Source organism: Mustela nigripes, chromosome 14 (assembly GCF_022355385.1).
Source record: "Mustela nigripes isolate SB6536 chromosome 14, MUSNIG.SB6536, whole genome shotgun sequence".
In the NCBI taxonomy this organism is placed as follows: Eukaryota; Metazoa; Chordata; class Mammalia; order Carnivora; family Mustelidae; genus Mustela; species Mustela nigripes.
Genome location: NC_081570.1, coordinates 64,791,553 through 64,809,485, shown reverse-complemented (window position 1 = coordinate 64,809,485; position 17,933 = coordinate 64,791,553). Strand labels below are relative to the sequence as shown.

Genomic DNA, 17,933 nt, shown 5'->3' with positions numbered 1-17,933 from the left:
ACAAATACTCCCATGTCATTAAAAATAAATGGATGGGGCACCTGGGTGGCTCACTCGTTAAGCGGCTGCTTTTGGCTTGGGTCTTAATCCCAGAGCCCTGGGATCGACCCCTGCATTGGGCTCCCAGCTCGGTGGGAAGCCTGTTTCTTCTCCCTCTCCCACTCCCCCTGCTTGTGTTCCCTCTCTCACTGTGTCTCTCTCTGTCAAATAAATAAATAAATATTTTAAAAAATAAAAAAATAAATAGAAACATGTTTTCAGCACTATAATATTTCAAAGTATGTATGCACCATAATTTGGCATTAGACTATTTCCAGGTTTTCCTTACTGTTAAAATGCCATAGTGATTATTTTTATATGTAAATCTTTGAGTCTAATCACCTTCTGGAAAGAAATACCTAGGGGCACCTTGGTGGCACGATCAGTTGACTGACTGACTCTTTTTGGTTTCTGCTCAGATTCTGATATGAGGGTCATGAGACAGAGTCCCACTTGCTCAGTATGGAGTCTGCTTGTTTTTCTCTCCCTCTCCCCTCTCCACTGAGTGTTCTCTAATAAATAATCTTTAAAAAAATATATCTAGGGGCACCTGGGTCGCTCAGTGGGTTAAAGCCTCTGCCTTCGGCTTAGGTCATGATCCCAGGGTCCTGGGGATCAAGCCCTGAATTGGACTCTCTGCTCATCAGGGAGCCTGCTTCCCCCCTCTCTGCCTGCCTCTCTGCCTACTTGTGATTTCTCTGTCAAATAAATAAATAAAATCTTCAAAAAAAAATCTAGAAGTATAATTTCTAAGCTAAGGAATCAAAAAAATTTTTTAAAGATTTTATTTATTTACTTGACAGAGATCACAAGTAGGCAGAGAGGCAAGCAGAGGGAGAAGGAGAAGCAGGCTCCCTGCGGAGCAGAGAGCCCAATGCAGGGCTCGATCCAGGACCCTGGGATCATGACCTGAGCCGAAGGCAGAGGCCCAACCCACTGAGCCACCCAGGCGTCCCTCAAAACATGTTTTTAAGAGTCCCGATGTAAGATATTACTTTCTATTAAGATATTTATATGCCTTACCCATAATCCACAGTATATGACAGTGTACCTCTGAAGTATGTGTTTACATGTTCACCTCTCTGAAAAGACTATTAGTTCCTGTGCAAACTCATGTTCATGTTACAATCATCATTGTAACCTGGTTATCTACCCCATAGTAAATACTATATAAATGGCTACTAGATTACAACACAGTGGCAAAACTGTACTCTCTGGGTGAAAAAGAATGAGAAATTCTCTCTGGGAACACACTGTCCTACCTCTGCAGCTGAAGCAAAGGAATCAGTTGATGCAACGCTCAAGGAGTCTCGCAAGCCAAATTCATCCATATTCCCCTTCATGGTGGTATCTGTATCTTTATCTTAAAAGTAAAAAAAGAAAAGTTAAGAAATTGATATTCCTTGTCACTGAAATTTTATAGTAGGTCTTTCCTCCTTCCTTCCTTCCTCCCTTCTTCTTTCTATCTTTAGACTGCAACCTAAAAGAAAAACAGTAAGTACAAACCAATGGGACATAATCTCATAAGATTCTCGAGGTGTATTCATTGTTCAACTGATTCTGAAACACTGCCAATCAGAGGAGAAAGTAATATAAAGCAGACTTTTAGTTCATTTTATTTTTTTTTTTAAAGATTTTATTTATTTATTTGACAGAGGGAGAGGGGGAAGGAGGCTCCCCATTGAGCAGAGAGCCAGATGCGGGGCTCGATCCCAAGACCATGACCTGAGCCGAAGGCAGAGGCTTTAACCCACTGAGCCACCCAGGCACCCCAGACTTTTACTTTAAAAAGGGATTAAACTTAGTATCAGATTTAACAAGGTTTTGGACAGGTAATAATTTATAACTAGAGTTAGATTATCTGCCATACATTGTAAAATCAGCATATACAAAAACATTCTGGAACAGAGCAAATCAGTTGCAAGTTACCTTAGCCAAACTGTGAGAACAAGTAGGTTTATTCATATTAAATGAATATTAACATGAAGTGTTGTTTAGCCAGTCATTTCTGATAAACTGATCAGTTAAAACAATTCAAGAAGGTATCTATCTCTAGCAGCACCTGGCTGGTTCCACTGGTTAAGCAGCTGACCCCCTGGTTTCAGCTCAGGTCATGATCCCAGGTCCTAGGATGGCAACCCAAGTCAGGCTCCATGCTCAGCAGGGAGTCCACGGTGGTTTCCCTCACCCTCCCCCTCTCCTTGTTTTCTCTCTCTCTCAAATATATAAATAAAAATATAAGTATAATGTTTATTTTTATTTATATATACATTTTATTTTTTTTTAATATATATAAAAAAAACAATTAGAGCTAAGACCCTGATATTTCCTTTGGCTACCTAAGGGTCAAATATAACTATCCAGTGATTACAGGAGTTGAAAAAGTTTAAATACTTTGGCAAATATTTTATCTGGCCATGCCAAGCCAGTCTACATATTAACATATGCAGCATTCTGAATGGGGTATCAATACCTTTACATACTATCATCAGGAATCTGTTAACATTGAATTTTCAAATAATTACTGAACTTGCTTACATATATGCCTACATTGTAGCAAACAACTGATATCTTTTAAAATTTATCACAAGTATGAAAAAGCAAAGAACAAACTACTGACAAATTTAGCAGATTGAGTTATAGTTTATACTAATATTTCTTAGTGATCCTCAATCTGCTAAATTTGTCAGATACTTTATCTTCTTTAAAAAGGAACCAGGAATCTCTTTGGCTTTCATTCATCCAAACTTGTATTCCATCATTTTTCCCAAAATAAAGTTCATTATCTTTACCAGAAATTTTCCAAGTCTTATTCAAAACCCTCAAGTACCACAAAACACGGACATTTGTCATTCTATAAAGGAAATGTAGAGTGTTTTTTTTTTTTAATGCAAACTATTTAGTTTAAATTCAAGATTTGTAACCAATTTATATTTCAAACTGTAAGCCAAGCAGAAAAGCAAAGGAGCCATAACTGGTACAAAGTTCATTCCTTTTAGGTATTGAAAATAACCATACAGATTTTTTTTTTCCTACTTTACATTTAGGGGGCCTACATTTCACAATTTAACCACTTATCTCCCAAGTTTAAGTTATAACTGTTTCCAGATGAAGGTTACATCAATCCTTTTAAAAGTACTAACTTCACAGCTTAAAATCCTTCTACTACTAAATGACTATTAATGGAAAAAATCAGAAATTAAATTATTGTTTTCAAAAACACACTTTCTTTTAAAAATTTAAATTTTTCATTGAACTTGAGAACTAAACAACATAATTGGTTTTATGCTTATAAATAGCTATAAGATTGGTATTTTTGGACATTCAATTATCCAGAAAAATACCCATTATGTTCTTTCAGTACACATGTGTTTTTAAAAAATGTACAAACTTTGAGAGATAAATCGTTTACACAATTGAAACTGGCATTTACAGTTTACACAATTGAAACTGGCATTTACCTTTTTATTTTTCCATTGTTAGTATTAATTGTGCAAAATGAAATCACAGTACAATTTTCATTAGGCCAGACCACTTTTAAACCAGGATTAAATTACGAGTCAATTAAGTTAAATCTTGGTTCCATATGACTTCTGCTATTTTCAGCGTGGAACACAGACATTTATCTTATGTCACTTTACCTTTCAGACATTACCCATGAGCTGTTAAAAGTCTGTTTTACTTCACTCAACAGTAACCAGCTAGTACTTTACTCAAAAAAAAAAAAAAAGGAAAAAAAAAAAGAAAAGAAAAAACCTAACAAGAAAAAATGGCTCAGAGGCACTGGTAGAAAGATTTATTCATTAAATCTGATTTCGGAAACCAGAGACCATACCTCTTATTTCAGTAATTGTTATCACTCCTGGAATGGCAGCTTAAATTATGAACAGAAATAATACATTTTTTTTAAATAAGCAAACAAAAAGTATAAAGAAAATATTGAGTAATATCTCAAACTACCTGCTTTCATTAATCAAATTAAAATTTAAAATACTCGTTCTAGGGGCACCTGGGTGGCTCAGGCATTAAGAGTGTGCCTTCAGCTCAGGTCATGATCCCGGGGTCCTGGGATTGAGCCCTGCATTGGGCTCCCTGATCAGCAGGGAACCTGCTCTCTCTCTCTCCCACTCCCTCTGCTTATGTTTCCTCTCTTGCTATGTCTCTCTCTGTCAAATAAATAAATAAATTTTAAAAAATTAAAACAAAATACTCATTCTAAAAAGTATAAATTCTTGCTTGTGATACTGAAAGACAGGGACAGCATGGAAAACTGAAAATTAATGGCTTCGTGTTAGTATTTTCAGAAACATCTTACCAAATTTTTCTTAGCAAAAAAAAAAAAAAGAAAAGCAAACACCACATTATCTTTACACATAGAATAATATAAATTGGAAAAAGTGGCAATTCTTATTTTTGTTAAGGATATACAACAATGGAAACTTACATACCCCTAGTAGAAATGTCGATTAATACAAACACTTTGGAGAGTTTGGCAGTGTCTCTGAAAGTTTAAGACTGCATTCTCTATGATTAGCAATTCTATCCTTTGGCGCTTGTTCCAGAAGTACATAGTTATATATGGAAAAGAATGGCAGTAACAACACTGCTTACAACAACTCCAAACTAGAAAGAAAACCATTAATTGTCCATCACCACACAATACACAAACTGGGGTATATTTAAACAATTAAATATTATATAACAATAAAAGTGAATGAATTCCTGCTATATGCAAGAATAAGGATCAGTCTCAAATGTTGAGTGAACAATTATATGTATGATTTCATTCACATAAAATTCAAAACAAGCAAAATTAAACTACAATGATCAAGACTACATTTAGTTGGTCAAACTGTAAGAAAAACCAGGAGGTAATTACTATGAGCGTCAGGAGAGTGGTCTTAGGTATACGGGGGAGGGTTGCTGGTTGGGACCAGGTACAAGGGGACCTTCTAGGGAGTTGTCAATGTTTTACTTATTTATTTATTTAAAGATTTTATTTATTTATTTGACACAGAGAGAGGAAACACAAGCAGGCAGAGTGGGAGAGGGAAAAGCAGGCCTCCCACAGAGCAGGGAGCCCAGCTTGATCCCAGGATTCTGGGATCATCATCTGGGCCGAAGGCAGATGCTTAACGACTGAGCCATCCAGGCACCCTTTTTTTTATTTTTTTTTTTGGAAGATTTTATTTTGGGGTGCCTGCGTGGCTCAGTCAGTTAGGCTTCTGCCTTTGGCTCATATCATGATCCCAGGGTCCTGGGATTGAGTCCTGTGTGGGACTCCCTGCTCAGTGGGGAGTCTGCTTCTCCCCCTCTCTCTACCCCTCCCCCCCGCTCATGCACTCCTTCTCTCTCTCTCACACGCCTTCTCTCTAATAGATAAATTCTTTAAAAATAAATAAAAGATTTTATTTTATTTTTAAAGATTTTATTTATTTATTTGACAGAGAGAGCACAAGCAAAGGGGAACAGCAGAGGGAGAAGGAGAAACAGACTCCCTACTGAGTAGGGAGCCCAATGCAAGACTCAAACCCAAGACCCTGGGATCATGACCTGAGTGGAAGGCAGCCACTTAGCTGACTGACCCACCCAGGTGACCCAAAGATTTTATTTTGTAATTAGTCTCTATATCCAATGTGGGGCTCAAACTCACAAATCTGAGATCAAGAGTTGCATGCTTCACTAATCAAGCCAGCCAGGTGTCCTGGCAATGTTTAATTTTTTAAAGTATTCTTTATTTTTTTAAATTTTAATTTTATTTTTTAAAAAGATTTTATTTATTTATTTATTTGTTTGTTTGTCAGAAAGAGAGAGAGAGAGAGCACATAAGCAGGCAGAGAGGTGGGCAGAGGCGGAGAGGCAAGCAGGCTCCCTGCTGAGCAAGGAGCCCGATCCGGGACTCAATCCCAGGACCCTGGGATCATGACCTGAGCTGAAGGCAGCAGCTTAACCCACTGAGCCACCCAGGCGTCCCAAGTTTTTTTTTTTTTTTTTTTAAGATTTTACTTATTTAAATGAAAGAAAGAAAAAGAGAGAGCATGAACAGGGGGAGGAGCAAAGGGAGAGGGAGATGCAGACTCTCCACAAGCAGGAAGCCTGATGCAGAGCTCAATCCCAGGACTTCGAGTTCAGATGCTTACACCCACTGAGCCACCCAGGCTCCCCTGTAATGCATTATTTTTTTAATCTACATGATAGTTACACAAAAGAGTGGAATATATCACTATGCTTTGTTTTGTACACTTTCCTCTTAAGGGTTTACATAGAAGGAAAGAAAACAATGTATCTATATATATCTTGCTCCCAAATGGCTGAGAGCAGAAAAGACAATGAACTATTGCAGTGTTGGAAGTAAAGCTATAAATTATTGAACATAAATTTTATTCCCTGATACAGGAAATACTTATAATGATGCTAAGTTCAAAAAGTCAAAAAATCCGGGCGCCTGGGTGGCTCAGTGGTGTAAGCCGCTGCCTTCGGCTCAGGTCATGATCTCAGGTCCTGGGATCGAGTCCCGCATCGGGCTCTCTGCTCAGCAGAGAGCCTGCTTCCCTCTCTCTCTCTCTCTGCCTGCCTCTCCATCTACTCGTGATTTCTCTCTGTCAAATAAATAAATAAAATCTTTAAAAAAAAAAAAAAAGTCAAAAAATCCAATGAGTTTGTTAAGTATAAAAGCAAATTGAAAATAATTTATCTGTACTCCCACAGTTGTGGGAGACTTGAATGCCATGAAGATATGAAGATACCACTCCCACTTTTTTCCTCCTGGCTTATCCGTATTTATTTGCTTTTTAGTGATTGATTGGTTTAGAATTTTAAGTGGGAATGTTTTGGTGGGGATAATCAACTATTCGCAGGAAGAAGACATGGAAAACTAAGCAATGCTGGCTATTTAATGACAACAAGAGTGTGATGAAACCAACAGACATTTATTTTGCACTTACTACTTGCCAGAAACCAAGTTACATGCCTTACATACGTTATCTCATAATTCTCACACTAATCCTTTGAGATAGCTACTATTCTTTTTTTTTTTTTCGTTTTATATATTAAGAAGCTAATGTATAGAAATGTTAAGGGATGGTCCACACGCAGTTAAAAAATGGAATGGCAGGATTCAAAAAAGGTCATGTGACATGGGATTCCATGCTATGAAATTATGGAGCTGGCGTGTCCTATGCAGTACGTGCTAGCCACATGGATCTACTGAGCACATGAAATGTGGCTAGACAGAACTGAGACGTGCATTAAGTGTAAAATACACAACAGATTTTGAAGGCTTTGTACCAAAAAATATAAAATCTTATTAATATAAATTAGGTTTAAGAAAAAATATTTTAAAAATTAATTTCACCTTTCATTTCACTTTTTTGTGGGCCTACTGAAAAATTTAAAGTTACATTTGTCACCCACATTATATTTCTATCAGACAGTACTGTTCGAGCATTCCTGTCTTATATCTTATCTCTGTGCAAAGAGTTTACAAGTCCTTTACAGGATTCAGACTTAACTCACATTTTTTGAGTGTCTAATACTAGTGCCCACAGCATTCTGCTAAATGCTTTCACAGGCTATTATATTTGCTATGTCCAACTGTTAGGCAGGAATAGCCTAATTATCCACAAGAATGCTTTACTGGAACAAAAACAAAACAAACCAAACAAAAAAGCCATTTTCCAATCAAAATCTTCAATGGCTCCTCACCTGGTTTTCAAAACTTTCCATAATTTCTGTTCACCCTATCTAATCTTGTTTTCTATTAATTAATTATATTAATTAATAAAAGATCCCTCAGCTATATTATACTATATACTGTACTATTATTATATACTACCATACTATATATTATATAATTGTGCACTATATGCCATATAGTATAATGGGTATTATACTATAATATATACTGTGTATATTATCATATATTATACTTACACTATGTTATATATGGTATTATTCACTTTACTCCCACTTGCCTTAGTAAAAATGCAATGGGTAAAAGTTTGGGCTTTCAAATCAGGTAGCACTTGGATCCCAATTCTAATCGCCAGTTTTGTTAGTTGTTATCAAGGTACACTAGGGATAATGATACCAATTTCATAGTTGTCATGAGGATTAAATAAGAGATTTATGGAGGCGTAGTACTTAGTACATAGTAAGTGCTAAATAATTTTTCATAGCTATTACTATTGCATATGCATTCTTTTCAAGACTTTGGTTCCTTCTGTATCTTCTCCAACACATAAATTTTTCCTTCTGCTCCCTTGCTCCATGCTAACCAGAAACACATGTTATTTTATAATATGCAACTCAAGTACTATCACCTGTTAGGTATCCTCCAAAAAATTATCTGATTTTTTGCTTCTATATAATGCTATGCAACAAAAGTATTAAAAATCATGGTTTCTGGAGCCAGACTGCTTGGATTCAAATTTGGACTCTGCTACTTAGCTGTGTAACAACCTTGACTAAGTTTATATTCTCCATTTTTCAGTATCCTTACTTGGAAAATGGGAATATAGTATACCTCATAGAGTTGTGTAAGGATTAAATGAGTTAATGCATGTGAATTAAGCATTCATTCAATAAGTATTAGCTTAGCTATTCATATTATTACATAAAAGATATGTATGTATAATTTAATAACTATCTGAATTTTTTTTTTTTAAGAGAGAGGGAGAGTGTGGGAGTATGGCAAAGGGTGTTGGGGATGGGCAGAAGGAGAGAGAAAACCTTAAGCAGGCTCCACAGCCAGTGCAGAACCCAATGCAGGGCTTGATCTCATGACCCTGAGATCACGACCTGAGCCAAAATGAACAGCTGGATGCTTAACCAACCAAGCACCCAGGCACCCCTACACTATCTGAATTTTTACTTAATAATTGCCTAAATATATAGCCTGTCTGTCCAGCTAGACTGAAACAACTATTCAGAGACCTCCTCGTCTTTTTTCTTTTTCTTCCTTTTTTTTTCCTGATGGTTCCTACAGTTCTCAAAATAGCACTGAACACATTACTGATACTTCAATATTTGCTGAAATAAACTAAATAAAACTTGGTATATAAAGTGATCATTCCTAAGACATGAAAATCCCTATTTTTAAAAGCCTCTTCTGCATCTCCTCTAAATCATTTTGCCTATTACATTACTTTTACTTCTTTTCAGAGCCCTGTTAAAACTCTTATTTTTCTAATACTCAGCTATAAATTAATTAAACTTATGATACTTTCTTGTAAACCGAAAATATGTGACTATGCCCCATCATGCCTAATCTTTAACCTTAGAAGTAACTAAAATACTTTCCATATAATTGGGGGATTAAATATAAAAATACTTTAAGTTACCACTTTGATGAGAGAGAGAGAGGTTCTTTTCTCTTTTTCTTTAGTAAACTCTGCCCAGCGTGGGGTTTGAACTCATGACCCTGAGATTAAGAGTAGCACGCTCTACCAACTGAGCTGGCCAGGTACCCCAAACCCAAAACTTTTTTAAAGTTTTAGGCTCAGTGGGTTAATAAGCCTCTGCCTTCAGCTCAGTCATGATCCCAGGGTCCTGGGATGGAGCCCCACATTGGGCTCTCTGCTCAGCAGGGAACTTGCCTCCTCCTCCTCTCTCTCTCTCTCTCTGCCTGCCTCTCTGTCTACTTCTGATCTGTCTGTCAAATAAAGAAATTTTTAAAAATCTTTTTTAAAAAGTAAAAAAATAAAAATAAATAAAAATTTTAAAAAAACAAAAAACATTGCTTTACCTATCTCAATCACCCAGAACATTTAAAACATTCATGCATAGACATAAACTATGTTCTTCTTTGGAATGATACTAAAAGTATGTTTACTTTTAACTCAACAGTTATACATTTTAGGCCAAAAATCTGACTGGATTCAAGCCTTCCTCCTTCTTTCACAATCTCATAATTCACATATTACTTAAGTCTTTTTCAAAGCAGAATTTGCTTGAAAGTTAAAAAAAAAAAAGAAATCAAAGAATAAGCGAGAAGACACTTCAACCTTGGAATTTACAATTTCAGGCCTAAATCTACTTCTTTATACCAATCCAAATGGTTCTTCTGCTTGTCTCACTTTTGCCATCCCTAGGCACATTCTATTTTCTGTCACTTAAGAAGCCATCAGGTCTATTTTAACCTCAGTAGATTCTAGTGGAGATTCCAAAGATGCCACTCTTCTTTTAAAATCCAGGCTGTCCACTGTGGATTTTATAACACCAGCAAGAAGAGGAAGGCTGCCAAATGTCTCAATGTCATCTGACTTCTATGTCAGCAGCTATTCTCCAGATGATTTTTAGTGGCTTAAATGATTTGGAACCTTCTCTTTCTATGCTTTTATTAAAAGTGGAAAAGTTCCTGCTGCTGACAAGAGAAGCTATTTTCCAAACAGTCTGCTGTAATCTGCTAAAATAATTAAGAAATCTGAAAACTACTGCTGCTCTTTGTCCATCTTCTATGACTACACCTACCTGCCCCATCTAAATTGCGAACAGCTTTTTATTTTGATTTGTTTTAAAATGTTATAGGATAATTTTAGGGGGGGAAAGTTGAATACAAAAAAAATTTAAACCAATATAATTTTGGGAAGTAAAACAACGAAGAGCCAGGAGATATTTTCTTAAATTTACCTCAATGTACCTTAATACTGAAAAGAGTAACAATGAAATCCACTGAAACAAAAGAAAAAACTGATCAGCTCTTGATGTGTTACGACTTAATAGCTTTGACCATGTGAAATAATAAATGTACAAAACAGCTTGACACTACTGTTTTACATAACAGTTGTCTTTGGCGTTCTCTATCAAAACTTCTTATATGCCATGACTGCCCAATGTAACAACTGTCATTCCTAACAGAGAAATACAGCTGCCAATGCAAAATGAGTAATAGAAGGAAAGAAAAAGGAATAACAGCATTTTCTACCATTTTTAGAAGAAAGGACTAGATAACCTAAAGTGGAACAAAAGTAATTAAGGTTATGGCTTTAGTTATAGAGACTTTACTAGGGTCACTAGCAAGAGCTGGTCATTCTGTACACTACACAAAGGCCACTGGCCAATGAGACAAGTCAGGGCAGAAATCCAGCCCACATTCTGGGCCTGCATCTTCTAGGAGGAAGGTGAACCTTTTTCTTATCATGAAAGAACCCTTTCCAAGGGACTACATAGGCCTTTTCCTAATCATCCAAAGGTCTTGTGTTAGTGAAGTCCTAGACTTAGAAATCCAAGCTGCTAAGATGTAACTTGAGTAAAAAGAGGCAAAGGCAAGTAGCAGGAATTTCTCTTGTCTCTGGCACCCCAGTGATTTTCACTACACTGCTTCAGCTCTGAACCTACTTTGACTCACATATATAACACCAGTCTGTAGTATTACTAACCACTTTGAAATTAAGATTATGAGCCTTAAAACATAGGAGGAAATTACTAATCCAAATTTTTTGTATGTTCTGCAATTTGTACTCTGTATATTTAGAAGGCTGAGTATATAAATGAAGCCTGTAATTCATGTCACCCCCTAAAAATAAACCCTCAGGGAGTTTATCCTCCAACACATGATCCTGCAGGAAAGGAACAGGACAAGGTCTTAGAGAGTCAGCTCTGGGTTGTCTGACATTTGACTCAAGATCATAGGTTGAGGTATTTCCTCTTGTTTCCAAGCTCTTTCAATATTGCTAAATGTTCTATCTGGCTGCTTATCAAAAGAGAAGAATAACGTTTCTCTGGTGGTCAGGAGGTTCTACTTTAAAGTTTTTCTATTCTCTGCCAGAGAATTTGTGCACTCAGTACTAGTGTGGAAAAACCTCTAATATTTCCCTATAGAATGTGTCACTTTCTCAATGAAATCCTCTGCATAAAAGAGCAGAAAGATGGACAAAATATTTTAACTTAACTAGTCAACACTTCCATAATCTCCTGCAAACACATAAATGTGATTATGACTTAGAATTCTCAATGGTTCCCTTTTGCCTAAAGGTACAAAACAAGGACCTTTATGATTTCTCTCTTGCCCACTTTTCTTGACTCGCTTCCCACCTCTCTCCTACATACACTGCGTTCCCAAGACCTAACAGGGTTATTAATTCATGGTGTTTGGTCTGCTTGAAATGCCCTTTTCCCAATTATCTTCCCAGTGGATGATCTTTCTTCAAGTGTCACACCTATGAAGACTTCCTCGAGCCCCCAGATTAATAAACTATGCTTTTCTTTGGTGTTTTTATGGCACTTTCTAAACATATTATTAAAGTACTTACTCCACTCTACTATATAATTTCTTAATGCCTACATAACTCCAAAACAAGATTCTGTGCTGCTTAAAAACAAAGACGAAATCTTCATCCTTATTTCTCCAGTGCCTTATAACATGTTTGACATATATTAGGCAATCAAGTGTTTGCTAAATAAATGTTTGAGACCGAAGATCCTATGAGTTCATTCTGTTCAAAAAATAGATTGTAATGAGGCCTAAACATGTATCTGAAATATGCAAAGCAATACTGCAAAACTATAAAAATTCCTGGTTTGTTTTTAAGGGCTAAATTTGTTCCTACACATCAGTATGAAAGAATCTCAAAGTTCTTTGTTCAGCCAAAAAAACAATATTTATCTAACTTATGGCTTCAGATTTGCCTGTTATTACAACTATTGCAAATATAGACTACTCTTTATAGAAAGCATAAGCAAACAAACTATGAAACCCAGTTAATTTTAGAAGAAATCTAATTACAGTATAATTAACAAGCTTGAACTTAACTTCCATAAGACATATCAACTAGAGGCGCCTGGGTGGCTGAGTCAGTTAAGTGTCTAACTTTGGCTCAGGTCATGATCTTGTCTGGGATAGAGCCCCACAGGTTCCCTGCTCAGAGGGGAGTCTGCTTCTCCCTCTCCCTCCAACCCTTCCCCTGCTCATGCTCTCTCAAATAAATAAAATCTTAAAAAAAAATATGAATCAACTAAATCATGTCCCTAAGAAACTGCTAGCAAGCTTCATTTGTTGTTAATCAGGTTTATTTTTACACTAGTATTCAATTCAGCAATTTGGTCTAGCCCTACTAGCCTAAGGAAAGTGAATAAAGAATATTCTTAATCCTAGGGGCACCTGGGTGGCTCAGTGGGTTAAAGCCTCTGCCTTTAGCTCAGGTCGTGATCCCAGTGTCCTGGGATCGAGCCCTACATTGGGCTCTCTGCTCTGCGGGAGCCTGCTTCCTCCTCTCTCTCCCAGCCTGCCTCTCTGCCTACTTGTGATCTCTATCTGTCAAATAAATAAAATCTAAAAAAAAAAAAAAAAAAAATTCTTAATCCTAAATGTACTGTTACTGAAATAAACTACAAAATCATATAATAATGCATACCCTGCACAATATGATGATAACAGAATTCTCCTAAAGTATAAATCATAAATCATTCCTTGGTGTTAGGTTTTAATCCCATATTCTACCAATCTCTCACCAGTTGTTGTGACCAACTAAAGTCTAATTTTTCCTAAAAGAATTAAGATAATAACACAAATTTCTGCTTAATATGAAAGATAAGTATACTTTTATTGTGCAATATTTGATATGTATAAAAATTACATATGTAGCATAGATGTGTATTTTGAGTCAAAATAGTATAACAAACATTTAAAAAAAAAAAAAGATTTATTGGGGCACCTGGGTGGCTCAGTGGGTTAAGCTTCTGCCTTCAGCCCAGGTCATGGTCTCAGGGTCCTGGGATCAAGCCCCGCATCGGACTCTCTGCTCAGCAGGGAGCCTGTCCACCCCCACCGGCCTGCCTCTCTGCCTACTTGTGATCTCTGTGTCAAATAAACAAATAAAATCCTAAAAAAAAAAAAAAAAAGATTTTACTTATTTCTTTGACAGAGACAGACACAGTGAGAGAGGGAAAACAAGCAGGGGAAAAGGCAGGCAGAGGGAGAAGTAGGTTTCCCACAGAGCAGGGAGCCCGACGTGGGGCTCAATCCCAGGACCCCGGGATCACGACCTGAGCCGAAGGCAGATGCTTAACGACTGAGCCACTCAGGCGCCCCTAAAGAAAAATTCTTTAAAGAAAAAGATCTATTAATTTTAGAAAAAGAGAGCAAGAGAGCATGTGCATGAATAGGGATTAGGGCAGAAAGAGAGAATCTCCAGCAGACTCTGCCCTGAATGCAGAGCCAGACACAGGCTGATCCTACAACCCGTAAAATCATGCCCTGAGCAGATACCAAGAGTCAAACACTAAATCAACTGAGCCACCCAGGTGCCCCACTATAAAAGACATTTGTAAATATACCATCCATTTACACTCTTCATAGTTTACAAAATTATTTACTTAAAAGGAAAAATAGTGTAGTTATGAAGTACTGTATGTATCTTCTTACCTGATATTCATGATATGTATATGTGTTTCTAAATGAATTTAAAGCATACTCAGATATTTCAGCAAAAAAAAACAGTAGCAGATAACCAAAGATAACCACATGTCCTAAACCAGATCTGTTTACTTTCAAGTACTTATCTTGGGCTCTTAAACAGGCCGGGAGCACTTCAGTTGGGAAGTACAAAAAAGAATGGAGGTGGAAAGGAAAAGTTAAAAGAAGGATCTTATGCTTTGTGGAAGGATTTTATGTTCTGAGTCATATAAAACAGCTGAGTATTGAGGCATATACTAACCTATATTGCTTTCTAACTGCTTCATAAGTATTAAATGGCCAATCATACCAGAGGCAGTCTGAAGACAGAGACTTTAGTCCTTATTTCATCTGAATACCATCATATATTAGGCAAAGAGTAAAGTTAAATAAATAGTACCAAGTTGATTTTTAAGCAATCATTTGCCTTCAGAGTCTTCATGAGTTCCTGCCATCAACACTCTTGTACCTTACTAGGGGGCCACAGCAGGCAAAAGGGGCACAGACTTTGATTCTGTGTGGTAGGACAGCTAACTCATAGTCCTTTCTACACAGCTCTCCTCAGAGGCAAAAAGAACCATAAGAATCTACAGTAAGATCAGTGATGGGGTGGGGAGTGGGACACATAAAAGAAAAAGAGAAAAAGAAAAAGAAAGGGTGGAAAAGAAAGAAATAAACATGTTATAATCTACAGGTATGTGTTTCAGATAAAAATTCCAAAAGAAATTTTAACAAGTTATTGGTGGCAGAAATAATAAGAGCTCAGAAGTGTTGTAGATAATAGTCAAATACAAGTATCAGAAACACTTTATATATAAGAAAATATCAGTAAATGTAAATTTTAAAAATACACCATGTACAATGATAACCAAACTATAAGGGCTCTAGGAATGAAAATATGTAAGACCTTTATGAAATAAATTATTAAAAATTATGAAAAGCATAAAAGACTTAAAGAACTGAAGATCCATACCATGGTTCTAGATGGAAACATTAACATTAAGAACATTAAATTCTCCCACAAGCTGACCTATAAACACAAGGTAATAATCAAAATCCCAAGAGAGGTTTTCATAAAACTTAACAAGGTGTCCTCAACTTCACACAGAAAAGCAATGGGCTAAGAATAGCAAAGCAATTCTTAAAAAAGAACACAGTGAATGGACTCACTCTGCTAGGTGTCAAGACTCATAATAAAACTAAATAAAGCTACAGCAATGAAGACACTGTGAAACCAAGGCAGGAACGAACAGACTAATAGAACAAACAGTCCACAAAAGACACAGAACACATAAGACAACTTGACATATGACGGGGCATTTCAAATCAGTAAAAAAAAAAAAAAAAAAAAGGTATATTATTCACTGAATGGTGCTGAGGCAACAATTTACTCAAATGTTAAAAAAATAGAAATAATCCAGATTTTTAAAAATTGGCTCCTGGCAGATTAAACACCTAAATATAAAAAACAAAACATCAGAGAACTTCTGGAGAAGACGGTGCAGTAGAAGGATCCTAGGTTCACCTTGTTCCACAAATACCCCTAAATGACACCCACGTCATCATAAATAACCCAGAAAATGACCAAACACTGGCAGAACAGATTCTCCATAGCTACACATAGAGAAAAGACCACACCAATGACAAGAGACAGGCACAGACATGGTCGGGAACCAAAAAACCCACAAATGTCCTTTGGAGGGTCACTGAAGGCACAAATAGGAAAGAGGAGGAGAACCCCATACCAGGCACCCCAGGCACTAGAAAGACGAATCCCAATTATGTTTGGTTTTGAAAACCAGCAGGACCCAACTTCACGAGTTCTTACAATCAGTGGGGCTTCATACCTGGAACTGAGACATAGGAGACTGAGTTCTTATCCTAAGGAGTTGACAACAAATAGCCCTGCGGAGATACAGCATAGAAACAGCAGTGTGAAAACCACCTATAGTTTATGGGAAGAAGCATGTGCTGGAAGGTCAGGAATCTTTGGGAGATTTTTCCAAGAACAAAGAGTTGGCAGATATCATTTCCTTCCCCTGCTCCAGAGCCTAGATACAAAGATGTCTGCGGGAATCAACACAAGTGGAGCAAGCTCCAGCTAGCTTGCTAACAGTGCGACTTTCCCAGCACACATCTGCAGATCTACCCCTCCATCCTGCCAGGCTGAACAGTTTTCTCTGTGCCTCTGAGTTTCCTCCCTGGGCAGACCTGTGCAAACCTTGCTAACACCCCATCTCCCCCAAATGAATTTTCCTGCAGACCTACCCCCCCACAACAAGCTCTTAGCTGGAGTCCATTCAAAGTTGTGCCAAAAGCCTACCAGTGTGCAAGTAGCCCAGAAAGGGGCCAGCACACTCTGCCTTGGGCTAGGAGAAGACAATCATACACACTGATTGGTGCCACAGCAGCAGGCTGGGGACAGACAGAGGATCTGACTGCAGGCCCCAACCAACAATGAAAACTTCTCAGGGGACAACACAGAGAAATCACTCCACAGTTTGGTGCCACTACATATCTGGCAAATGCCTGATCTGACTCAACTCAAGCCTAAGCCAACCCCTGACCCATTAACAACACAGGGACCAAGACCTGCCCAAAAAAGGCAAAGAGAGCCACTTCAGACAACTGGACTGAAGGCAAAAGTGGCTCAGCCACCACAGCAGGGTACATGCAACACACATAGGAGACACCCTGAAGTGCCAGGTTCTGGTGAATAGGGGATATTGCAGTGCAGGGCATTATAGGGCATCTTCTTCATGAGGCCACTACTTTTAAGAGAAGGAGACAAAGCTGACTTTAACACAGAGTCACATTTAACAAAGACACAGAGTCAGACAAAATGAGGACACAGAAGAATATGTCCCAAATGAAAGAACAACACAAAATTACAGCAAATGAACTAAATAAAATAGAGATAATGTGCCTGAAAGAGGATTTAAAGTAATGGTCTTAAAGATATTCACTGGAGGGAGAGGAGTCAAGATGGTGGAGAAGTAGCAGGCTGAGACTACTTCAGCTAGCCAGAGATCAGCTAGATAGCTTATCTAAAGATTGCAAACACCTGCAAATCCATCAGCAGATCGAAGAGAACAGCAATTCTGGAAACAGAAAAACAACCACTTTCTGAAAGGTAGGACCTGCAAGAAGTGAACCCAAAGCGACAGGAAGATAGACCCCGGGGGGAGGGGCCGGCTCCTGGCAAGCGGCGGAGCAACGGAGCACAAAATCAGGACTCTTAAAAGTCTGTTCCGCTGAGGGACATCGCTCCAGAGGCTAAACCGGGGCGAAGCCTCCGCGGGGTCAGCGTGGCCTCAGGTCCCGCAGGATCACAGAAGGATCGGGGGTGTCTGAGTGTCGCAGAGCTTGCGGGTATTGGAACGGGAAAGCCAGCTACAGAGACAGAGCCGACAGTAAGCTCGCAGCTCCGTGTTACCTTGAACCGGTCGCAGGCTCGGTGAGCTCGGAGCGCGGCCGGAGGTCAGGCAGACGGGAGTAACTG

At 37.9% G+C, this 17,933-nt stretch overlaps 1 protein-coding gene across 2 annotated transcripts in view; it reads right to left on the bottom strand.

Annotated features, from left to right (window-relative positions):
• MIGA1 (mitoguardin 1) overlaps positions 1–17,933 on the bottom strand; it is a 103,394-nt gene that overhangs the window by 39,464 nt on the left and 45,997 nt on the right. For both annotated transcript variants that reach the window (XM_059375184.1, XM_059375185.1), the window contains exon 8: positions 1,302–1,402. In XM_059375184.1, the coding sequence (XP_059231167.1) occupies positions 1,302–1,402 (101 nt within the window). The remainder of the gene's footprint in view (positions 1–1,301; positions 1,403–17,933) is intronic.